The sequence below is a fragment of the Parus major genome, chromosome 7, assembly GCF_001522545.3.
Source record: "Parus major isolate Abel chromosome 7, Parus_major1.1, whole genome shotgun sequence".
NCBI lineage: Eukaryota > Metazoa > Chordata > Aves > Passeriformes > Paridae > Parus > Parus major.
Window position 1 is genome coordinate 18,510,908 of NC_031776.1, and position 25,713 is coordinate 18,536,620.

At 36.5% G+C, this 25,713-nt stretch overlaps 1 protein-coding gene across 3 annotated transcripts in view; it reads left to right on the forward strand.

The window, feature by feature from the left end:
* Nucleotides 1-25,713, forward strand: part of LRP2 (LDL receptor related protein 2) — a 114,947-nt gene that overhangs the window by 68,741 nt on the left and 20,493 nt on the right. For all 3 annotated transcript variants that reach the window (XM_015634263.2, XM_015634265.2, XM_015634264.2), the window contains exons 39-63: nt 564-1,484; nt 2,019-2,184; nt 2,654-2,812; nt 3,734-4,023; nt 4,999-5,202; nt 5,580-5,822; nt 6,435-6,560; nt 8,256-8,375; nt 9,226-9,357; nt 10,237-10,438; nt 10,887-11,182; nt 11,684-12,200; nt 13,936-14,088; nt 14,540-14,710; nt 16,001-16,224; nt 16,689-16,866; nt 17,818-18,014; nt 19,581-19,826; nt 20,495-20,623; nt 20,781-20,900; nt 21,493-21,609; nt 21,881-21,997; nt 23,395-23,532; nt 24,210-24,332; nt 25,272-25,400. In XM_015634263.2, coding sequence (XP_015489749.1) covers nt 564-1,484; nt 2,019-2,184; nt 2,654-2,812; nt 3,734-4,023; nt 4,999-5,202; nt 5,580-5,822; nt 6,435-6,560; nt 8,256-8,375; nt 9,226-9,357; nt 10,237-10,438; nt 10,887-11,182; nt 11,684-12,200; nt 13,936-14,088; nt 14,540-14,710; nt 16,001-16,224; nt 16,689-16,866; nt 17,818-18,014; nt 19,581-19,826; nt 20,495-20,623; nt 20,781-20,900; nt 21,493-21,609; nt 21,881-21,997; nt 23,395-23,532; nt 24,210-24,332; nt 25,272-25,400 — 5,418 coding nt within the window. The remainder of the gene's footprint in view (nt 1-563; nt 1,485-2,018; nt 2,185-2,653; nt 2,813-3,733; nt 4,024-4,998; nt 5,203-5,579; nt 5,823-6,434; nt 6,561-8,255; nt 8,376-9,225; nt 9,358-10,236; nt 10,439-10,886; nt 11,183-11,683; nt 12,201-13,935; nt 14,089-14,539; nt 14,711-16,000; nt 16,225-16,688; nt 16,867-17,817; nt 18,015-19,580; nt 19,827-20,494; nt 20,624-20,780; nt 20,901-21,492; nt 21,610-21,880; nt 21,998-23,394; nt 23,533-24,209; nt 24,333-25,271; nt 25,401-25,713) is intronic.

Consider the following 25,713-nt stretch of genomic DNA (forward strand, 5'->3'; position numbering starts at 1 on the left):
TTCCATGTGTACTTCCTCTTCCTATTTAAACATATTAGAGATTAATTCAAATATTAACTCTTCAGAAAGTATTAATCAACAATTGCCATTCATGCCTCAATTTTATATATATACTGTATTTATGTTTTGCAAAAGTTTTTCAGTTTAACTAAATATATATATATACAGGAATAATGTATACAGGAACTAAATTAAGTGTTTACAGCAGATGACTATCCTAAAACTCATTCCAAAAGCCTATCAAACACTTAATTTTGTTCCTGTATACAGTCTTGTGCCATAATATGAATTTCATAGTTGTGTGTTTTAAAAGGCAGCTGTACTACTTATATCCACGGCAATCCATGAGGATTTAGAAATTTATTGACTACTGTCAGTTTGGCTGCCTTCTTTCTAATTCATCAGATTGTAGGGAAATACCTTATGCTTCCAACTACTAACATATTTATGATGGCTATTCATTTTTTGGTTTGGTGTTTTAGCAATTTTTGTTTCTCAGGCATTGATACTAATATTAACTTTCTCTTTTGCTTTTCTGATTTGTTTTGTTTTTGTGTATACAGGAAATCTTTATTTTACAAATGCATTCCTGACAGAGACTTTTATAGAAGTTTTGCGCTTAAACACAACTTATCGCCGTGTACTTCTGAAAACTACCATAGACATGCCAAGGCACATAGTAGTTGACCCAAAAAACAGATATCTCTTCTGGGCAGATTATGGGCAAAATCCGAAGATTGAACGTGCATTTCTTGACTGCACCAACAGAACAGTTCTTGTGTCTGAGGGCATTGTCACGCCTCGTGGGTTGGCCATAGATCACAGCAATGGCTACGTTTACTGGGTTGATGATTCCCTAGATATGATTGCAAGAATTCAGCCTGATGGTGGTGATGTTGAAATTGTGCGTTATGGCAGTCGCTATCCAACTCCATACGGTATCACTATCTTTGGCAATTCCATGATCTGGGTTGATCGAAACCTGAAAAAAATCTTCCAAGCCAGCAAACAGCCAGGCAATGCTGATCAGCCAACAGTAATAAGAGATAACATTAATTGGCTAAGGGATGTTACAATTTACAACAGTAATTTCCAGTCACGTTCACCCCTTGATGTCAACAACAATCCTTGTTTGGACAACAACGGAGGTTGTTCCCACCTCTGTTTTGCCCTTCCTGACATTCAGATACCAAAATGTGGTTGTGCCTTTGGAACACTAGGCAGTGATGGCAAGAGATGTTCAATTTCAACAGATGATTACCTGATTTTTGCTCTTGAAAATGCCCTCAGAAGTATCCACCTAGATCCTGAAAACCACAGTCCTCCCTTCCGCACAGTCAATGTGTTAAGAACTGCTGTGGCCCTGGATTTTGACAGCATAAACAACCGAATATATTTTACACAAAGTTATCCTTCAGGAACAGGAAGAATCAGTTATGTTAGTATTTACTCAGGAATTGGCTCTCCAACTGTAGTTGCATCTGGTAAGTACACTGAAATACAGTAAAAAGTAATCAGATATTAAAAAAAATTACCTGCAGCAGCTACAACTAGCTTAACAGGTATTTTTATAATAAAGGTCAATGTCGACCACTTAGTTGTCTAATTAAATGCTCTTTTTTCTTCCTTATCTTTTCATTTTCTGAGATTGTTATTTCATCTTGATCCCAATTAAATGGAAATATAAAACTGGATGGCTATTATTCTGTATATAAAATTATACATAATAAATTAAAATTATATGTAATAAATATAATGGAGTGAGTTAGGATTCCTGCTACTTGAAGAATAGCAACCAGAACTTAAATCTGTGTGAGGGAAAGGTCTTTGTAACACTATTGTATACCCAGGTCTGCCTAAGTTTTACTAGTCCAGGTTTTTAAATGGACAGATTTGTACTGGTACCAATGGCATTTCAAAGAACTCTTTGGTGTAGCCAAATTATTATAGATGAAGAGTGCTGCAGTATCTCAGGAAACCATGCTTAGCTTGTGTGTGTTTGCTTGCATGTGGCTAAGACCTGGGGACTCCAGATGGCATAGCCTTTGACTGGATCAACAACAGAGTATACTACAGTGACTACCTCAACCAGACCATCAGCTCGATGGCTGTGGATGGATCAAACCGCACAGTGATTGCCCGGGTGCCACGGCCAAGAGCTGTTGTATTAGATCCCTGCAGAGGGTAGGTGTTGCACTTTGTTTTAACCGCCAGTGAAACTACAATTTAAACCTTGACAAAGACTGTCAGACACTTCCTATTACTCTAAACCTTTTTCTGTTGTATTCCTTGAATGCTTCAGAAGAATTCTTGTTTCAGTATCAAAAGATTTGCTGAGAGGAAAATTACGGTATTATACTGTGCTTTTAATTTCATTACCAGTTATACTGTGTTGTAATTAAGAAAGATACAACAGACATTTACTGGACTGGATTTACATAGGAACTGGAAAAAGTTTTCTGAAGTTCACTGCAGTGGACCCCAGTGATCCCTCAAGAAGACTCCCTTGTCAATGTGAGCCAAAACAGAGGAAGAAGATCCTTTCCTGTAGTTTTGCAATGCACACTTCAGTGAGGGATTCCAGGGTGGAAATACCACCAAAAGCAGAGTTAGTGAGTTTTGTTTTATGAAAATATAATCATGTTATTGACAGGTATATGTACTGGACTGATTGGAGTTCAAATGCAAAGATTGAACGAGCTACACTTGGAGGAAATTTTAGAACGCCTATTGTGAGCACAAACTTGGTATGGCCAAATGGACTTACCCTGGACTATGAAGAAGAGCAGCTGTACTGGGCTGATGCAAATCTGTATGTATTAATAACACACTTGTTGGTTTACATTTGGTTAATATTTTAATAGCTTTATTATTTATTTTTCCTTGTTTCATAGCTGGTTTTCATCATTTCAGTTGAATTTGGTACTTGACATTATAGAATGTTAGAATTACGTACTAGCAATGCAATGTCAAGTTTTAATATTGATGTGAAACTACTTTGCAATAAGAAGTTATGTCACAGTGTAGATTTTGTTCTCTTCTTTATGCACTTACATACTCACTGTCTGTTTGTCTTACATACAATTCAGGGCTTTCCTAAGTGTCTTCTAAACAAATACAATCCTAGTACACATTATACAGTATTCATTGCTCATGGTTAATGCCTGTCACCTATGGAATTTGGCCTGATATTACTGCTGTTGTCTACCAGGCAGAGCTCGACCCTTGAATTTATGCCACAGAATTTCTTCCATCAGGAAGAAAGTTATAAAAAATGGTTTAGTTTTCTAAATATTCAAATTCACCCATGGTATCAGAGAAACCACTGCAGCAATCAGACCTATCCCCTCTGATTCCTCCAGCATAGAAGTTATTTTTCAGACATCTTTGTTGTATTAGAAGGATGTTCTCTGTAATGCAACAAATCCCATGGCCTGTGTCTCTATGGAATCTTCTGGGAATAAGGTGACTGCATGCAGGAGGGCAAGGCACTTGTAATGGGATGTCTATTTTAAAAAGGAATTCAGGATGTCAAATGAAACATACCCTTTTCTGTTTCAAACTCTAGTCAATGGAGGTGGAGTAGCATAGCAGCACCTGAGATATTGGTGAACAGTACTGAAATGCTGGATGTCACTTGCTAGATTGATTAGGGCATGGTTTTATATATATGTTAAATATGTTATATATATTAAAAGACTTCTTTCTTTTAAGATGTAATAATTTCTTTTAGGCAGAAGATTGAGAGATGCACTCTCACTGGTACAAATCGTGAGGTAATTGTTAGCACTGCATTGCATCCATTTGCAATGACAGTGTTTGATCAGCACATATATTGGACAGACTGGAACACACGAAGCATTTATAGAGCTAATAAGTATGATGGCTCAGATCAGATTGTGATGATCATGAATCTTCCACAAAGACCAATGGATATTCATGTCTGGGCAAAAAGTAAGCAGCAGCAATGTATGAACCCTTGCAACCAGTTCAATGGTGGCTGCAGTCACATCTGTGCACCAGGTAAGCTGTTATGCTTGATGAATTTAAGCTATTACTGTTGCCTGTATTAGAGTTTAGACTGTAACAATCTAGTCACATGAGGACAGTTGAAATATTTTTTAGTGTTCACAAATTTTTAATATCTATTTTATTTATAAATGGAATCAAAATTGTTGCTGTTTAAGATCATAATATTTCACAAACACATCTTGGGGTTGTGTCTGAGTATCCTCACAAAATTATGGGTTTCTCTAACTTAAGCCAAAGAATTATTTTCTTGGGTTTAAACTTTCCTTGGGACATGAAGTGAGTGCTGCAGGGTATGCTTGCCTTAAGATTATATAGTCTTACTGTATACTGATCAGATGTTTCCTACAAAACATATTAAAAATTTATGGTTGCTATTTCTTTATTACGTAAGTGTTACAGAGCTGTCTCATGTGTTTTAGATTTTTGGAAGTTATGATCCTTGACTTTGAAAAGTCATTCAGTGCCTGTTTTTATTTGTAGTATCTTAAATAGCGTTGAAGATCTGTCTTATCTGTAAACAACTCAAACTTCTCATCAATTTTGAGAAGAGCAGTTTGTCTATTGCAAGAAATTTTGACCACCTGTTTTGATTTTGAGGGATAGTCTCAGTGGATGTAACCGTGATATTTGAAAGCATCTCATGCCATCTTGCTGCCACTAAATAGGCATTTGGACAAGCAAGTACTAAGATACTCCAAATTCTGATCTCAGTTCCTCTAAGGAGCTCTGAAATAACTTTTGAGGGTTTTAATGAGTTTGCTTAAGTGAGATAAAAGTTTGGCTAACTCACCACACTACTATCTAAGTAAATAGATCATACAGGAATTATGAAAGTTACTTTGCTTTTTCCGGTGTTACAACTATGAACACTTTCATGGAACCCTATATAAAACATCAATGCTAAATTTGTTTCCCTCTTTTTTGTGTCTTGTTTTTATATTTTTTAATTGTCAAACATAAATTTAGGTCCAGCTGGTGCAGAATGTCAGTGCCCCTCTGAAGGTCACTGGTATTTAGCCAATAACAATAAGCATTGTATTGTGGATAATGGTACCAGGTGTGATACCGGTTTCTTCACATGCCTTAATGGACACTGTATCTCTGAGCGGTGGAAATGTGACAACGACAATGATTGTGGTGATGGCAGTGATGAGTTGGAAAGTGTGTGTGGTAAGCATTTAAAATAACAGCTTTAGAAAGTATACTCTGTCTTGCCTGTTCTGTAGTCTCTGTAACTTTTATGGTTTTATGATGATGGATCTTGTGGTTGTAGTTTGGAAACAATCCCTTGCTTGCTCACAGATTTGAGGTCTGAATGACTAGTGGTTTGCTTTAGAATCCAGAAGCACTGTAGTATTGAATTTTTGTCAAGTACAGCCAATTTCTGATTTTTTAATTCAAATATGTATTTTACTTTTCATGCAGTCCGTTTTGCAGCTGTGTTTGCCCTGGCAGGTAAAAATATATTGTGATTTTAGTTGTTACTTTTTCAGAGAACTTAGATTATATTTTATCCACATTTCTTTTTTCTTTTTAATTTTCTGCAGCTTTCCATACTTGTCAGCCAACAGCTTTCACCTGTGGCAATGGGCGATGCGTACCCTATCATTACCGCTGCGATCACTACAATGACTGTGGAGATAACAGTGATGAGCTTGGCTGCTTGTTTCGAACCTGTGACTCCAACACAGAATTTACTTGCAATAATGGAAGGTGTATATCCCTTCAGTATGTCTGCAATGGAGTAAACAACTGTTATGACAATGGCACATCAGATGAGAGGAATTGTCGTAAGTTGAGCCTTAGTACCTAGAGCCTCTTTGAGTCTGACTCTAGACAAAGAAAGAGGTAAATGTGGTTTTATGTGAAGAAATCTGACAAAATCAGCAAAAAGGACAAAAGTTTTAAAAATTTACATTACAGGTACTGTTTAGTGTTATTTGAAGCAAATAGAATTGCTAAATTATGTTCTGGAACACCCTAAGATATTACATAATAAATGTTGCTTTAAGTAGTCTGCCTTGAAGCAACAAATGCTCATGCAGTAGGTAATGTTAATTCTTGTGAGTAATCCTATGGATTTCAAACAGACTATTTCAGGTAACTTGGATTCAGGGTTTATATTTTGACAGGATTAGTGGGAATTTGACAATGGCTTTTTACTTTGTGTCATGCTATATTAATTATACTATATTTAATAATCAGGAGTGTTTATTGTGATCCCATAACGGCACAGTTTAAAATTAGATGCCTTATAAAAGTTATCAGTTATGTTTGTTTTCTTTAAGATGTAAACTGTGATTAGTTCAATATTGGCTGCTTTTGCAGTTCATGAAAGTAACAGCATAACAGTATTTAAAATAGCTCTAAACAACTTTTACTTTTTTTCTCCCTCCTTAAAGCGGAGCGTACGTGCCAGTCTGGTTTTACAAAATGTCAAAGCACAAATATTTGCATTCCTCGAACATATTTGTGTGATGGTGATAATGATTGCGGAGATATGAGTGATGAGAGCCCTACTCACTGTGGTAAGTTAAGAGAGTTAAGAGGGTCTCTGTTACTTCTCTGATACTTCTGTAATTTATTCCACTGCTCTCTTCTTTTTTAATATAACTCCAACTATTCTCAAAACATCTTCTTTTATAATGCTGAAGTAATATATGCATGGTACCTCTAGCTCCTAATTATCTAAATAATATTTTTATCTAATAACAAAAAAAGATACCTTTTTGAAGAGTTTTAATATAGCATTTGAGAATTGTTCCTCTTGCTTATTTTGATCAGTATTTTTTATTGTTTTACAAGGTGTTTGGCACTTAAGTATTATTGAGAGCTGTCTTTTTCCATAACTTTAACATGAGAATATTCTTCCTTCTAACCTAATTAATTTGTCTATGGTCTCAAATTTCTTTTAACTCTTTCATGTGGTTATGTATGCTTTAGCATATGATTCCTAGTTCACTGTAGCTTCCAGTTAGGATATGGAAGTGCCTAGTTTTCAGCCAGTCTTAATTCCAAATCAGATTAGCTTTTCTAGGACATTTTTATTAGGCAGAAGTTAGGTAGTACTTTTCCCATAAAAAAATATTATGGATCAATTTATAAAACATAATATGGTATATCAATAATGGATAATTTCAGATTGCGATTTAGTTTTAGTATTGCCTGAGTAGATTATTTTTGCTTTCACTATTTTTTTCTAAAAGTACATGCCTTGAACTAACTATGCCACAGTTCTTCTGAAATAGGAGTTCAATTTTTGTAGCCAGAAGGTGGCCACTTTTATCTGTGTACACCAATGTGTCAAGAATATGTGGCTATAATGAGCCTTGTTCTGCTTGTCAAAGTTGTGTTTTGTCCCTTCTGCTGTTTATGTCCCTGCTGAATTACTTAAACTGAGAAGTCGTGAAGGGCAAGGAAGAGGGAGAGAGTGAATGAGAGATGAAACACCAAGATGTTAATGAGCAATAGTTAACTGTCTTTGATTTCCATCATTAAAGGCACAGGAGAGAGCAAATTAAAGGCCAGACTGAATCTTTCTGGTATTTTGAAACCATCAGAGGGTACAGGAAAGTATTGGTAATTACTGAAGAAATTGTCAAAACCCCTATACATGCCAGGATCAAGGGCCTTGGCTGAAGTGCAGAGAGTATTTGCAGCATGGTCCGTTGGAACTACTCAGTGTTATGGTCTGTTTTTCACTGCCATTAAGAAAAGGTACCTACCAGCAAGTGAAGAAAAATTGGTAGGAGGAAAATTCTCTAACGTGAGATATTACTTCCTTCGTGCACATTTTGATTTCCTGTAAAGCATTGAGTCTGTTATGCCCGGTTTGAGCAGTGGAGAAATGAGTATACTGGAATGTGACCATTCTCCTGTGCACAAATCTCAAGTATAAATGAAGAATGTATGTTCTACATTTAGAACAACTCAGATTGCTGCATGCAGTCCTATTTTCAGGGAAAATTCTGTCTGCTTACTAGCTGATACATGTGCCCAGGGAGAAAATCAAGCCCATTTTTTTGCATACAAGTATCAAGTTAGTTTGTACAATGAACTCTTTCCAGAGAGGCTGAGAAAAGGCATCCTTCCTAGCATAATTTCTTCTCTTTCTTTTTTTTGGACTGTAATATTTTTTGCAAAACATGAACTCAAATGCAATTTAAAACAAGTTGGAAAGGTAGCAGAGTAAAAAGAAGTAATTCATAGTTTTTTTCTTCCAGTCTCTCTGACTTGCACAAATAGTGAGTTTCGTTGTACATCGGGACGTTGTATTCCTGCTCATTGGTACTGTGATCAAGGAATAGACTGTGCTGATGGCTCTGATGAACCTGCTTCTTGTGGTAAGTCTGCATTCAGAGGATATAACATGGTGGGTTATGGCAAATCAGTAGTTTGTCTTGTAGGCAGGAATCTTAATCCAGAATAGGTGGAAAATAAGTATCTTCTGGGTTTTATTCAATGTCTCTAATCTGAGTCATTAAATAATTTGAGTTTTAAATACTTAAAGCTGTGTGTGGAATATGAAGGTTTTAGTTGCAGCAACTGATTGCTTGTAATGTGATTACTCTTAATGTGTAACTTCCTATCTCTGTCTCTCCTATCTCTAAGACTGTGATGGTAGTGAATCAAATGGCAAAAAATAGCAAGTATTTTGGTATTGTTTTGCATATAAAAGCAGTTGTCATGCTGTACAGAAAGTGTGCATGCATTATTACATTTGGAGAAAAAGGAAATGTGGGATGCAGAGGGGAACAGTGTTGATGCAGTATATGGGTATCATAGTATTACAGTAAACAAATCCTGTATGTACAATAGAAACCAATGGGAATAAGCAGAGTAGGATAGGGGGTGAAAAAAAGGACAGTGATCTCTAGGGAAGGAGAGAAGGAGCTAACTGAAGTCACTGACAGTTGGTATTATAACAGTTATTATTCTCACTGTAAAAATAAGAATAACACAAGGCAAGATTCTTCTGTGGCTTCAGCAGGGCTGGTAGCTCACTTTGCACATTATTGGAGTTGCACTTTTGGCTTATGAAAATATTTTGCATTTTATGCATTAACTATTTTACAATTAAGCTTTGATTTTACATTTTACTGTCATAAGCTTCTCCTTGAGATACAGTCCTCAGTAGATTTGTTGGCTGTGCAGATTAGTTTAACAAGCACAGTGGTTGTGTTAATTTTTAAGTGCCTCAAATGCGGACTTGTTCGAGTGACCAGTTCAGATGTGATGATGGCAGATGTATCCCAGCAACGTGGATCTGTGATGGTGATAATGACTGTGGGGATATGAGTGATGAGGATCAAAGACATAATTGTGGTACGTGGCTAATGCAAGTACACACTGCACTTTGTCCTGCAGGTATTTTTTTGAAAACAACCAACCCCCAGACTGTCACCCACTGCCAGTTTTTTCTACCCCTTAAATGTGCACATTAAGCGCGAGGTACAATCTTCCTCTACCTTCATTTTCATGATATTGAATCAAAATTGAATATTTTACTGGTAAAAAAGCCCAGCAAAATATTGTTCTAGTTTTGCAATTATTCTTCTTTGAATTGTTGAGTTGAAATGGAGACATAATTAATCTGGGTTGTGTGTATGATCTGAGCAGCTAGAGCAGATCAGTGAAAATGCTGCCTGGTGATCATGCACTGCATGCACATATTTGTGGCTTAATAGCTTTAAAAACTAGTGAACAAAATAAGCATGTCTGTTCAGAGGGTGAACAAAGGGAAGGAGGTTCACCAACCTGGTCCTGCTTCTTAATTCTTTGAAGAACAGCTAGTTATGCTTATAGTCCTTGACCTTATTAACTATAATATTATAACTATAATATTGCTACCTCTGCTTGCTCCCTGGAGCAGAATACCTTGAACAAAACAGGGGGCAGAAACTATTCAGCTCCCAGAAAATCTGGCTGAAAAAGCTTATTTGAGAGTCCAGTAAGATGCAGATTTCTGTACATGTCAGCATTGCCTAAGGAATGCTTTGGCTCCCACTCAGCCTCCACAAAGAGCAATGTGCAGTTTTGTACACGAGAAAGTACAGTGGTATTTGTCTCTGCATGTGCAGCAGGGCATGGCTCTGTTGTGGATTATGGGTGGATATCCATGCTGTTTGTGTGGGTGGTGGAGGAGAATGTCACATACACAGTTAGTCACTCATAACTTGGTTAGTGAGTATGCTTTTCCTTCAGCAAACCGCAACTGCACAGCAGCAGAGTTCACTTGTGCCAACAATCGACCCCCACTCAGGAGGTGCATTCCTCGGGCATGGGTCTGTGATGGTGATGCTGACTGCAGTGATGCTCTTGATGAACACCAGAACTGCACAAGAAGACCTTGCACAGAAAGTGAATTTACCTGTAGTAATGGCCTGTGCGTCCGTAACGCATACAGGTTTGTAACTACCCAAGCAGTTGTAGAAATTCTCAAAATTGCTTATTGTGAAGGAACTAATTCAACCTATTTTTCCCCACCATTTAGTTGTAATTAGATCTACATACTGTAATGAAACTATTTATCTACTCTGCATTCATGCATTAGCTTTGACTTGAAAATGCTTTTTTCCCTTTTAATATTCCCATTGCTTACCATTAGCATTTAATCCTTCTTATTGTCACTGGTAACTTCTACTGGGGTGATTTTGTCCAGCCTGTAATGCACCCAGGAAATACTATCAGGACTCATAGGATCAGACTATATAATATGACCCCAGTTTCTGAAAGTCTCTTCTATTGGAGCCAAAAATATTGACCTTTGGACATTGTGAGAGTGAATCTATCCATCTGCACTGGGGACTGTGAGTGCCTTCTTATATTTGAAGAGAGTGTTCATTCTTCTTCAGGTGTGATAGGCGGAATGACTGTGGTGACAGCAGTGATGAAAGAGGATGCATCTATGAACCATGTCAACAGCACCAGTTTACTTGTCAGAATGGACGCTGCATTTCCAAAGCCTATGTCTGTGATGGGGATAATGACTGTGGTGATGAATCTGATGAGCTGGAACATCTCTGTAGTACACCAGAAGCGACCTGCTCTCCCCATCATTTTAAATGTGACAACGGAAACTGCATTGAGCTGGTTAAAGTCTGCAATCGGTTGGATGATTGCTTAGATAACAGTGATGAAAAGGGATGTGGTATGTATAGATTTATTTATACTGTCTAATTTAAAAATTGTAGGCACCTTTGGAAAAATGCACTCTTAAGAAAATTCCTTAATTCCAGTCATATCTATTCCATGGCTGTTCCTCAGAAATTGAAGTTACAGGAAACTTATCTTTTAAATTTTTTAACTTTAATTAATTCATACTTATTATTGCTGTTGTAACTGACTGTGACAATGAGCTAATGATATAAACAAAATATATTTCATACATTGTTATGCATTGCCTTTGCATTTCCAAAATATGCCATAGTCCTTACTTTGTGCTTGGTGCTTTGTGACAGAGTTCAGATGTGGTAGAATAATTTTATATTAGATTATGTTGTTTTCTTTTTTCCTTTATTACAGCAGCCCATATCCACATTCAGCATTTTCAGGGGGCTGCAAGGAGAGAGAGAGAGAGAGGGCATTGGAAAGTAACTGCACTATTACTCTGCTAGATGGCTCCTTGAATAGAGCTCCTTTCCTTCCCCAGGTGTAAATGAATGCAATGATCCTTCAATCAGCAGATGTGATCATGACTGTACAGACACACAGACAAGTTTCTACTGTTCTTGTCATCCTGGATACAAACTTATGTCTGATAAACGGACTTGTGATGATATTGATGAGTGCAATGAAACTCCATCAGTATGTAGCCAGATTTGTGAGAACACAGCTGGCTCCTACATCTGTAAGTGTGCCCCAGGCTATATCCGGGAGCCTGACGGAAAAAGTTGCCGGCAAAATAGTAATATCTCCCCATACCTTATTTTTAGCAACCGTTACTATCTGAGAAATCTCACAGCAGATGGCCAGTCTTACTCTCTCATTTTGCAAGGACTGAGAAATGTGGTGGCACTGGACTTTGACAGGGTGGAAAAGAGGTTATACTGGATTGATGTGGGGAGGAATGTCATTGAACGAATGTTCCTAAATGGAACAAATAAGGAGGCAGTGATAAGTGATGATGTGCCCAACGGGGAAGGTATCGCTGTTGACTGGGTTGGCAGGTAAGAAAATATATTTTTTGTCTTTCTGGGTTATTGGAGAAATTATGTGTGAAAGGGTTTATCTTAGGGGTTTTTCCCCACTCGATATGAAATTCCTGATGAGTACAAAAATAGTTTAGGTTGTGGATGCAGCATTATACAACTGCTCTGGAATTGTTTATCAGCATCTAATACATAACAATTTACTCTCATATGTGGTATACTGAGGTTCTGTCAGACTTGCTCTCTCATCAATCGTTTGCTAGCAGTTGTTGGGATTGACATGCAGGTTTCACTCGGCATAAACAAAATATTGTAACAGGTAACTAGACCCCAGTGAAGTAAGTAACAGTAAGCCTTAATGAAATTTAGCTCCTGTATCAACGTGCAGAGCGTGTGTCTTTTGCTCTTGAAAAATTCACCTTTAACTGACACACTCAAACAACATGATTCACATAATTTTCTGTCAGGGGGCCAGCACATGGGTGAGGTAATTGGAAAACACCTCATTATGGCAAATTTTTAACTGCCTGCTGTATTTCAAAAAACAGTCTGACTTACTGCCACAGAACCTCTGTTATGTGGTGGCCACTCTGACAGTGGTCTTGCTGTATTTCATCTTGCTTTCCAAGTGCAATAATCTAAGTGAAATCTAATGAAAAGTTTAAGTAACATGGATCAGACTGTAAACCAATTAAGAATTGTTCAAAACTCACTTTTGAAATTTAGATGAGACTGTTTATATGAATATGTCCATATAATAGTTTTTATTTTTACGCCACTTTGTTTCTAAACTAATGATAATTAATGTTGCCCTAAAGGCTTTATGATTCATGGAAAGGTGATGAAGCAAAAGGCAAATTTGAGCTGAAGTGGTCCTACTGCTTCATTGCTAATACAACTTTTGAATTGTTTCAGCTACCATTAGTTATATCTTGAGTCAGTTCTTGTTTAGGTGTTTCAGACAGGCTCAAGGACAATACAGTGGTTGAATTTTTTCTGCTTGTTTTCAGTGCAGAGAGGATGAAAGGATGCCATGAGATACATGTTGGAGAAGACTGTTTTCTCTGATGGGAATTTTACTTAGAGTGGTGTAGGCAGAATTATATCTGTCAGACTATTTCTGAAATAACACTGTGGGTGCTGGAGCTGACCAGCTCTGCAGAGAATTTCAAAGTATCCTGATGTAGTTCTAATTGAATTTAATGCTTTGTTTTGATGCAGGCTTTTAAAAATTATACCTTCTGCTTGTATGATTTCTTTGCTTACAGCTGTGTGTAATTCCCAGGCAAAGGAATGGAAGTGTTAGAAAATTCTAGGTGAAGTTTAAACTGGGGTGTCAAACTACTTAGGAATTTTTCTACCTGTTTGATGAGAGCAGAAGTGGCAGCATGGAACAGTTGAGGATTCCCTACAATGCCTTACAGCCCTGGTCACAGTCCATTGCACTGCATGTCTGTTTCCCTGCTCCTGGCCATTGTTGGTAGGACAGAAAGGGAGTAGGGATTTAGGAATTTGAAGACAAACGGCATATTATTACTCAACTGGGCACCTGCAAGTTTTAATTTGGCACCACTGATTGTGGTTACAAGAAAAACAGAAGTGAAAAGGCAGCCTGGAGCATGGTGTAGAAGAGATGTCAATGAAGTATGTGTTCCTTTACGGGGATACATTGCTTCTAGGAGAAAAAAGAATAAAATGCTGTGAAGCAAAATAAGGGGAAAAAAATTAATAAATTAACTCTAAAATATTTCAGAAAATTGTACTGGGTAGATGCCTACCGAGATTGTCTCTATGTCTCTGAACTTGATGGAAGATTCCGGAAAAAACTGGTGGATCGGTGTGTGGATGCCAACAATACTTTCTGCTTTCAGTATCCCAGAGCAATTGTGGTTCATCCAAAATATGGGTATGACCTTTAAAGAGTACTTTTCCTTTCTTTTGAAAATAATCTTGCACTATTCTGAAAATCTGAAGTAAATTTGGGTTGCTTGCAATTAGATTTCTGTGGTGTTAGTACTCAGCTACAGCTTAGGAAAAATAGTAGCTTGCCTGTTGTGGGTGTATATGCATGGCTGTCACATGCTGTTGAAAGTGGAATTTGGTTCCATATGTACTAGAAAGTTCTGAATGCAAGGCTAAAAAGGTTGATAGAAGTGTGTGTGGTTTGGTAGATGTTGGAGATGACTGAATTCAATTGTGATTGCACAATTGACTGCTGTAGCAGTTAAACTAAGAAATATATTAACTTTCTTCTTCCTCAATCTCTGCTTTAGTTCTGTGGAAGGAAATACTCTATTTGAGGTGTGGCTTCTAATATTTACTTCAACAATCCTAACTCTAAGTATTCATTTGAGCAGACTGATTTACTGGACAGACTGGGCAGATCGAGCCTATATTGGACGAGCTGGCATGGATGGCAAGGAGAAGACTGTGATTATCTCTACAAAGTTAGAGTGGCCCAATGGACTTACCATAGATTACACCAACGACAAGCTTTACTGGACAGATGCCCATCTAAATTATATTGAGTATGTAGACAGAAAATATTAAAACAACTGAATGATTGCTCACGTCAGATTGTGGTGGGAGAATTTATAGGTGTTGTAAAAAGAAGATGTATTTCTGCCCCCTGACTCTTTAGAAAGCTGGAGTCAAAATGCCTGGAGTAATAGATGATATGGATCATTAGATGCCACAGTAACTGGGTTGCTACATTCCCTGAAAATTGTCCAAAAATTGCAGTGAGAAGGTTCACACTCTGTACTAAAATATGCAACTTCTCCATATCTAGTTATACAACCTGAACCAAAGCAAAATTGACTATAAAGTCACTATTTTTTGATTCTCTTGTTTCTCATATAGATAAGAATTGAGCTGTAACTAAACTAGTTATGTGCTGATAAGTTGTATACAAACCTTTAGAAGATGTCTGAATGTCCATAAGTATGATATGGAATTTCCTGTTGGCAAATGGGATTTTTTTGTCAGTCAAGAAAAATCTGTACATTGCTTCTAGTACTAGAAAATTCCCACCTAAATAGCAGTAAAAATGAATAATAATTACCTGATTATTTCAATGATTTTAAAATACATGATACTGAAATACTTTGAAGCCAATAATTTGCATTTATATTAGTGTTCATATATGTATTAATATTTACATGCACATTTAAATTTCTATTTGTATTTGCTTCTATTCTTTTCTACATTAGTTCTTCTGGCAGCCTTTTCTACGATGAAGTATTAAAGATATCTTTTTACAAATCTAAGTTAATTATATCTATTTTTCTCTTTCTCCACTCTTGTATTTCTTAATTTCCCCATATAGCAAGGTGATAGTAAAAATGTAAAATCTTGTCAAAAATAACTCATCAAAAAGCTCAAAATCAGAAAGACATGTAAAATTTAGGAATATAGGAAGCCCATTATTGTCTTCTGTGTTCCATTATTAGCACTGTGAATCATCTAGGCAAGCTAGTCTTTTTTGTGACAAAAATAACTTGCTGTTAAAGCAATAAATGTACAAAATTTCATTGTTCTAGCTAATGTGCTTCTGTGGAAAGACTATGCATTTCAGTGGATGTTACCCTATTCCATTTATTTCCCTGAAATAGCCTGTTTTACTTTCCTTCATATACTAAAATTAATTTGCTAAGAATGGTGATCTGTCTTTAGGTCATAAAGAAGCTGCAATTCTACATTGCATGTTTCTGGTTACCAATAATGAAGGACCATAAGCATACATAATTTGCGAAGAGAAGATGGAAAGAAATTTTAGCATTTATCTGAATGTTTTGCACAAATTTTTCTTTGTGGAGGTACTCTGACCTGGATGGACATCATCGGCACACGGTATACGATGGGACTCTACCTCATCCATTTGCAATAACTATTTTTGAAGACACGATATATTGGACTGACTGGAACACAAGGACAGTTGAAAAAGGAAATAAATATGATGGATCAGAAAGGACTGTTCTTGTTAATACCACACATAGGCCATTTGACATCCATGTTTACCATCCTTACAGACAACCATTTGGTGAGAAAACAGAATTAGATTTGCATTTAGAGGGTCAGCTGTTATCTGGGAACTAGCTGTAAAGGGTCCTGAGTGCACTCAGCTTTTGCTTTTGCTGAGTGGAATAAAATATACAGAGTAAATGTAGGCATCTACTTTATAAATTGCGCTTTCTCTGAAAAGCAATGACTGGTAATGCATGATTTTAAATTAGTTTCTAAAACATGGCTTAATAGCCTACATTTCATGTATATGAATGTATATATTTGTATACATTTTTATGTATACAAATACATTTTTATTAATATATTTGTAGAAATATATGTATATGAAATTACATATTTCTCTCTGGAAATGCCTACTTAGGTTTTCAACCTCTTACATTTAAGGTTTCAAAACAGTATTAGAGAAATCTATTGTAGATTGAAAGCCTTGTGTTCTGGAATTTACAAAATATGGTAATACTTTTTCTTCTGTTTTACCAGTTAACAATCCTTGTGGCACCAATAATGGTGGTTGTTCCCATCTTTGTCTAATAAAAGCTGGTGGCCAGGGGTTTTCCTGTGAATGTCCTGATAACTTCATGGTAATACAGCTTGGCAATACAGCCCACTGCCTTCCAATGTGCTCTAGTACCCAGTTTCTCTGTGCAGACACTGAGAGGTAAGTCCAGTGCTCACCATTGCTTTTTTCATGTATCTTTAAGGATGTATTTCACACTTTAGTCAGTCCAAAATGGCAGGAAATTAGAGATTCCTTCTGCTCTCATTATGAGTTTGTGATGTGCTTGCAGAAAAAAAAACAGGGACAGCAGGGTATGCTTTCATTTTGGAAAAGTACTTTTAAACTGGTTCCTTAAGTAGTACTTTTTTTACTTTTCTTTCTGTTATAGGCATTACTAACATAGCAAAGTTTGGGTTGTTAACATGTACCTCTAGAAACCATTTTTGTTGAATTCTCGCATCTGGAACCTTCTTTTTTTCTTTTCTTTTTTTCTTTTTTTTTTTTTTAACATCTTTTACAATGTATCTGTTTCTGCCAAATATATGCTGTCTGCCAGTGGTCCAGGAAAGCCATTTGGCTGGTGTGAGGGCACATTTCTAACCTCTTTTACTGAGACAGCAGTGGAGGGAGAGGAATGGTGACAGAAGAGCTCTTGTAGTGATGTATCACCCTGGGTCCTGTAAGGCAGGTGTGCTTATAGAGTTGCGTTTTGAAGTAGTGTTATAATGATAATCCCTAGTGGAATTTTTGTGCTAAAGTTTGGGTGAATTATTGAAATATTACCTTATTAAAAATCCAGTCGGAGAGTGATCTAAAAAATATGAGAGAAGACTACCACAAATAAACATAAAAATTACATCTTTATTCTTTTCTGTGAACTTTCTTCTAGAGGTCCATCAATATAATCTGTTTATACTCTGTTTCTGGTGACAGTATTCTGGCATATTTTGTTAGCATTTGACATATGAAATAGAAGACATAAAATTCAAGATGTTTTGGATATTTCAAGAAATAGCACTAAGAAAATACTGTCTTCTGTGCTGTAAAAGGATGGTTGAACATCTGTAAAGCGATATCCTCAACAAAGAATGCAATGTTTTCTCTTTGTAGGTGTATTCCCATCTGGTGGAAATGTGACGGACAGAGGGACTGTCGAGATGGCTCTGATGAGCCCCCAACCTGTCCGCACCGGTACTGTCCTGTGGGGCAGTTCCAGTGTAATGATGGGAACTGCACAAGTTCACATTTCTTGTGCAATGCCCAGCCGGATTGCCATGACAGATCAGATGAAGATCCTGTACTTTGTGGTATGTTCCAACAAATAAATTAAAGGGTTTTGCCAGTATAAAACTTGTAATCAACATATAAATTTCATAATCACAGTCCCTTTTTCAAAAATGGAAAGGTGAGATAGACAGATGCAGTCTTTTCTAGTCTTGCACCTGCTGGAGCAATTCACCTCAGTGCAAGCAGTGTAAAGGAGAGCAAAAATGTACTATATTAAAGCATAAACAGTTTCCATACCTTCAAGAAAGATTTGACGTAACTGGGGTAAATTACTATCTGAGGTATAAAATATTAGAAACAGGACTCATTTTGTTTTGCTCTGAGTAAAGCCATGGTGATGATGGAGAATCTCAGGCTTCCTAATGCCCAGGTCAGTCTAACCGGTGTGCTGATTTTCCCTCTATTCTACTTTGTGTGATGGGATAAAATTATTACACCTTCTGCATTGCACAAAATCCAGTTCATGGGGAGAAGATAAGTTTTGGAGAGCAGTGTGTGATAGCAGTCTTAAATAAATGTAGCATAATTATGCTTGAGGAATAATGTTATCTCCTTAAAAACCTTATGTCTAATTTTAAAAAGTGTATCCTTAGTTCTCTTTTTGTAAATAATGTAGTTCTGGCAGTTGCAAGCAAGTAATACAAAACCAAGGGGAAAGCAGTGTGGTTATATAACTGATAGTTTCATTGCCTTCCATTCCAATGGAATGGTTTTAACAATGACAGAATTAAATGAAATGTCAGTTTTAACTGAGTTTCAAATAGCTAAGATCTTAAGTGTGCCACAAGGGAATTTAAAAGAAGAGATATGGAAGCTGTGTAATGCTGGGTACAGCATAACATACTGGATACAATAAATGTCAGTTTAGGTCTATGTAATTCCTTTTACTCATTATCTTGTGCATGGGAACAGAATCCTTTGGTCTAGAACATGAATGGGAATTATAATACACTATTTTCTCTTGAACAGTTTGGTAGTGTATGTAAAAGAAAGTAGTAGAGTGGAGTATGGCAAGAAATTCTTCAAGTAGAGATAAGTGTTGACTCCTGTTTTCAGAGCTACCAAAGTTTGCCAGCACTGCTGATACCAGCTTTCAATGCTTTGCCCTTTAAAATAGAGGTGATTTTTCTGTAGGTTGTGCAGCTGATATTAGCATGGTCTTCTGCTATGTTTTCTGTCATGTTAATTCATAGAGAAACAGGCTCATCAGGCAATACACATCTAAGCTGATAGCATGGCCAGAGCCAATATAGGTCCTCTGTGAAGTGAGTGGCAAACCCTGCCTCAATCATGTGGAATGCTGGGTTTACTTCCCTCTGCTTTAGGAGAAGGTAGTATATATCTTGCTCCTAGAAAACTGCAGAACCTTAGTGAGCTTGTCTGAAGATACCTGGGGAAGATGTGACGTGTGATGTTAGAAATGTGTACCTTAACTGCTTTAACTGGGCAAGTATATGTGACATTTTAATTTGCTTTCTGGCTTTGTTTTTAACTGTTGATGTAAACATAAGGGCTCAATTGACATAACCGCAGGAGATCATTTCTATAAGTTTCAGTATCCTAACAGCTGATCTGTATTCTTTCAGCTAATCACCAGTGTGAAACTCATCAGTGGCAATGTGCCAACAAGCGATGTATCCCGGAAGCCTGGCAGTGTGATCGAGAGAATGACTGTGGTGACAACTCGGATGAAGATAGTGCTCACTGTGCCAGTAGAACCTGTCCCCCAGGCCAATTTAAATGTGACAATGGCCGTTGCATCCCACAGTCCTGGAAGTGTGATGTGGATGATGATTGTGGTGATAACTCTGATGAGCCATTCCACGAATGCAGTAAGCACAGAGCTGTAGTAAAATGCCTACATTAAAATGCACTAAAAGCAGAGTGAAGCACATAACTTAATTTTCCTGAGACTGAAAGTTTATTGGAAGGGAATATTTCCTGCAAGCTAATTGCATTCATGTAGTAAAGAGTGTTAGAAAACATAGAGATTATGTGATAATTTACTATTTGCCTATTCTTGAAGGGGAGAAAGTTTATTTATGCTTGCTAGTTTATGAGAAACTGATTATCAGGATCTCACTCTTTCTTGATGCTACGATTTTCCTATACGTGCTTGAATGTCTCTTTGAATCAATGGGCATCTTCAAAAACTTGTGACCAAGTTTTGCCATTTGAGGACAAGCTGCCTCCTCTGGCTCCCACATTTGGGGCTATTGCTAGTGTCACCAGCTCTGAATAATTTAGGGAAAAACACAAAAAATGTGATTTGATCCCGTGATGGGTTTGTAGCATATGCAGAATACAAACAGCATAGATTGGGAAAGATAGTAAAATCAGATACATTTAATGCTTTCTACTTTACAATACTGAAAACAGCAGAAATCTCTCTTTAGTCAAAATCATTGACTGTAAGTTATAAAAGGTTAGGAGAGGCAGAAAAGCAAGGAGAGCAGCTAATGGCTAAGTAACAATTAATTTTGACAACTGCCTCTTTCAGTGGGATCTGCTTATCGATGTGACAATCACACACAATTCAGCTGTAGAACCAACTACCGTTGTGTACCATTGTGGGCAGTGTGCAATGGGAACGATGACTGTAGAGACAACAGTGATGAACAAGGCTGTGGTAAGTTTGGAGAGGGTCATTTCAATGTAACTTTGTGCCTAAGATATTTCTCCAATTTGCAAACACCCAGGTTTTCTGAAAGCCTTCAGTAACAATGTACCTGGGCAAAGACTGTGCTAATGTGTGCTGTTTTGTTGGTGAACTGTCTGCACTGCAGAGGAGATGACTTGCAGTCCTTTTGGAGATTTCCGTTGCGACAATCATCGATGTATCCCGCTGCGCTGGAAGTGTGATGGAGATGATGACTGTGGAGATAACTCGGATGAGCACAACTGCAGTGAGTTCTTCTTTTGTTTGTAATTATGTAGTCCCACTTTTGACTTAAATATTCTTCTATTTCTTATGAGAACAAGGCAGACAGCTCTCAATTGCAACCATTCTTTTTGTTTATATGGTAGTCTGTCTTTTATTTGCTGAAATACCACACTGATATCACAAGGATACATTCTGGTTACATAAAAACACTGATAAATCCAGTCATCATAATAACACAATTCCTGTTTTCCAATAAGAAGTGACATGAATTTTGAATTTGAATTTTGTTCTATGTGCAAATGTAGTATTATATAGTTTCTTAAACAATGATAGTGGATTTTTTTTTTTCTGCTTTGAATTGAAAGCTCCTGGATAATTCTGTGTTGAAACAAAGTCTGCAATGATTTTCCTTTTTTCTGTGTCAAGAGGGACTTAGAATATCTACCATATTTAAAGAGTACCCGGGGGGAATGTTGTTTTAACATCATTTAGTTTTAAAGATTTTACCTCATTATCTGCCCACGTTACTTTTGTCTGGTTCAATGAGGCAGGTGTGGATGTTTAAATCTACATGTGGGAAAGTTTTCATATTTGTACATTGATTTTAAATGAAGGTCCTCGTGAGTGCACAGAAAGTGAATACCGTTGTGACAATCTGCGCTGCATTCCTTCTCGGTGGATCTGTGACCATGATGATGACTGTGAAGACAATTCAGATGAACGTGACTGTGGTGTGTATTATCTGAATGCTACCTCTTGCATGTTCACACCGTTGTTTCTAATGTGATAAATTATTCTGCAAAATGATCTCTTATGGGAAGCATATTTAAAGAAGTAATGTTCACCCTGTCACTTTACTCACTCCACCAAAAGTAGGGAATACCACAGTTTCAGTAGTCTGGGATTTTCCAGTTGTTTTCAGAAGATTGTTCTCAAAATGTAAGAAGTCTATCTGTCTTTGAACAAGAAGATGTTTCAACACAAACTTCTGAATCTTTTCAGAGCTGAGAACCTGCCACCCAGGTTATTTCCAGTGTGACAGTGGACACTGTGTCGCAGAGCGCTTCAAATGTGATGGAAATGCAGACTGCCTTGATTTCTCTGATGAAACAACTTGTCGTGAGTAATAAGCTTTGCAATTGGTGCTCATTGTGCCCACTTTCAGAAAGATTTGCACTTTTCCCTATTTTGAAGTGAGATGACTCCTTAGAGATACACAATTCTGCAATGCTCAGTGATGTTAGTAAAGATTCAGGATAAGCATAACATTTTGAATCAGCTTTTTAATATAAAAATGGGTTGCCATCTCTTGCACTGACTGTAAACACATTCTTAATGGTAGGAAATGAATGTGATTACCAAGTCCAGGAGAAGATACACGTGTGATTGAGTTAAAATTTTTCACTCTCCCATGAACACTGTGAGATCCAAACTATTTCAATTGTAGCAAATTCTAACAAGGTTTTGTAATGAGATTTTTTTAATAATACTTGAATTAGTGTAAAGTGTCCTAAAGTATCAGTGAACCCTAGGAAATAATATACTTTTCCATTTCTGTTTTCCTTTGGTATATTGAGCTACTGTGAAAAAAATATCTGCAGCTTGCCTGGATCTACAGCTGCAGTTGTTTAGCCAGAAAGTATTGTTCCCAGTTGGAAGCAAAATATTCCCTCTATGCTGTGTCTGCATTGACTGACATCAGCTTTTCGGGTGGAACCTACTGAGGTGTTGGTTCTGACTTACATATTTCCATGATTTTAGGCTTCAGTGTTTGGGAGAATTCCTTTCTCTTCATGTTGGTATCGGGGCAGTTCTGTACATATTTCCATGTACTTAATTTTAACACCTGTGCATTAAGTAAGAAGAGCATCTGCACAGTACTACCTTTATTTTTCTGATGGTAACTACATCCTGGTACATCACAGCAGTTGTCTTTCAGAGCCTGAGTATAAAATATTTGACTGCTCTTAAATGTAGGATAAAGTGTATGAGAAGCCACTGAAAGGTCAAGGATATGGTTTATTTGTATAAGTTGGTAGAATAATATTTTTGTTTTTTCTTTGATTTAGTTCAGTTCCTTTCACAGCTTTTACAGAATATGACTGGGGTTTTTTTTTGCTATATCAACATGAGTCCTTTTGGAATTATGTATCTTATGTGCTTCTTCAATCATTCATGTTTGGTGCCAGTGAGGTTAATTATCTTCTTTATTGAACAGATTTGTCAATAACAAATTTAACTACCATTTGTTAAATTAATTAGTTTCTTTTCAAAAGCTTGTCTAACATAGAGTTGTTTCACTATTCATTTAAACCTGAATTAATTACTTATAGCTGTGAAGAAGTCCTCAGTCATTGCAGCCTGTTGTTGCTGCTCATCTTTGAAGCACTTTATATAGTATCTCCTATTATGGAGATAAGTGTTTTTAAAAATAATACAGGGTTGGACTGAATATTTTTCTTGAAAACATAATGTTTTTATTGTAAATGCAAATATCATAATTTTCCTTTTTTCAGCAACACGGTATCCTAATGGTACATACTGTCCACCCATGCTGTTTGAATGCAAAAACCATGTCTGTATTCAGCCATACTGGAAATGTGATGGGGATAATGATTGTGGAGATGACTCTGATGAAGAACTTCACCTTTGCTGTAAGAGAGAGTAATTATATTAAAATAAACAATATGCTTAATTTCTACACATAATAGATCAATTAGAAAATAAATTATAATTATTTGGGATGATTGCTAAGAATTTTTTTTTAATGCAAATTCACTTTGTTCTCTGACAAAATTTCTCACTGCTTTGTAGATGTTTGTATATGTGGTTATAAAGGTAGGGAGAATCATATCAGAGAGATAAGGTCACTATTTCACATTTTCAAATTGATTATCAAAAATAAGAATATCAGTTTGAAATGAAAGATTTATTCAGATGATCTATATTGTCACAAGTGCTGAACTTTCAAAGCTATTAGTGTTGTTGGGACGTCTTTGTAAATATGGCTGCTAAGTCCTGACTTGAGATTTAATAATTAGGTGTTGGAGGTGCTATTTAAACTGGTTTTGTCAGTTATGCACTTAAATACCATGTTGGATTTCCAGTTAATTTACTTCACAAACAAACCTAGAAACCTCAGTGTTATATGTAGTTAGAGAATTTGTATTCCAATCACCAAAATGTGCAAAAAATATTTTTTGTCTGAATTCCTCCTCACCTTTTGAAATATACAAGACATATGAATGTTCCAAGAGAAAAGCGATATGAATAATTTGTGACCCAATGGCCTGAAGTATCAAGTGTGACTGATTGACCTCTGTGCTTTCAGTGGATATTGCTTGTGAATCTCCGTTCCGTTTCCGGTGTGAAAACAATCGCTGTATATACAGTCATGAGCTGTGCAACCAGGAGGATGACTGTGGAGATGGCAGTGATGAGAAAGAGGAACACTGTATGTTTACACAAAATTGAGTATAAAATTCAGTAATTTTGATGTGCTTAATATTAAATAATTCCAAAGGGATGTCAAGGTTAACAATAATAATGAAATCAAGACCTCACTATGAAATAATTTGAGCTTGGTTATTAGTAATATGTATTCATAGCTCTCTGTACATGTAGCAAAAATCGTAAAACATTTGTCTGAAAAGTAAAAGAGCATGATTTTCAAAACAATATTGTATTTTCCTATGAGCACCTGCTACATTTGTTCCTCTTATTATGAACTCCACTTAAAAGGAGGAAGAATAAAGAGTTGGGATGTATAGTAAATTTGGGATGGGATGGGATAGGATGGGATGTGATGCAATGGCCAGCTGCAACTTTTAAAACAAAGAAATGGATACTTCCTGAAGTTGTGGCATTGTTAAACACATATTAACAATCTTAATACTTAGGCTCAGATCCTGCAGAAGGTCTGTTAATATTCAATAGGTTTTTGCCCTGAGATATCTTATGTATCTCTTGCTGACTGTGCAATACATTTTCAAGTTTAATCATATTATTTCCTGGTTTTATTGTACAATATTCTAAAAGTAAATAGTTTACTAAAATCTCCATGATTTTTAGAAGTCTGCAGTAGATGGAGGAAGTATATAATTGAAGGATATTAAAAAGCTGGCACTATCAAAATAAGTTTAGTCAACTATTAACACTAAGGATTTTCCTTCTGTCCCTTTTATAAAACAGCAGGACTTCTTTCAGGTCATGGAGATGTTACTAGAAAACAGGATGTTACATCCTGGTTATGGTTTTTATACGGACTTCCAAAATAGTCTTGTCACTGTTTTACCAGATGGCATCATCTTCTCCATTAGCAATGGGGAATAGTGTTTGTTTGTACTTTGTAGTTTAAACTGCGACAGAGGAATATTTCTTTTCTTGATTGTAGGTAGAGAGCCAACGCCAAGACCTTGTAAAACTGAAGAATTCAAGTGCAGTAATGGAAATTGCATTCCCCTACATTATGTCTGTGACAATTACGATGACTGTGGAGACCATTTTGATGAAATGGGCTGCAGTAAGTTATAATATCAATAAAATACAAAATTGCAATGCTGTTGAAATAGAATTTTCTGAAACTGAAAGCAATGAATGTTGTTTATTGAATAGCATACTAAGTATTGTTTTTTATTCACTGTGTGAATTTCCTTACTGTTTTTAATAAGCCCTCTCTAGGATTATTCAGTTAGTGAGGACAATATTTACTCCTTTCTTTCTTTCATTATTTTAGTTTATTTTGTTTATTTTTATTAGTTTGTTTATTATTTTTAGTTTATTTTGTTTTAATTCTCTTCTGTTTTCATTCTTTTGCATGTCTTCCAAAAACATAC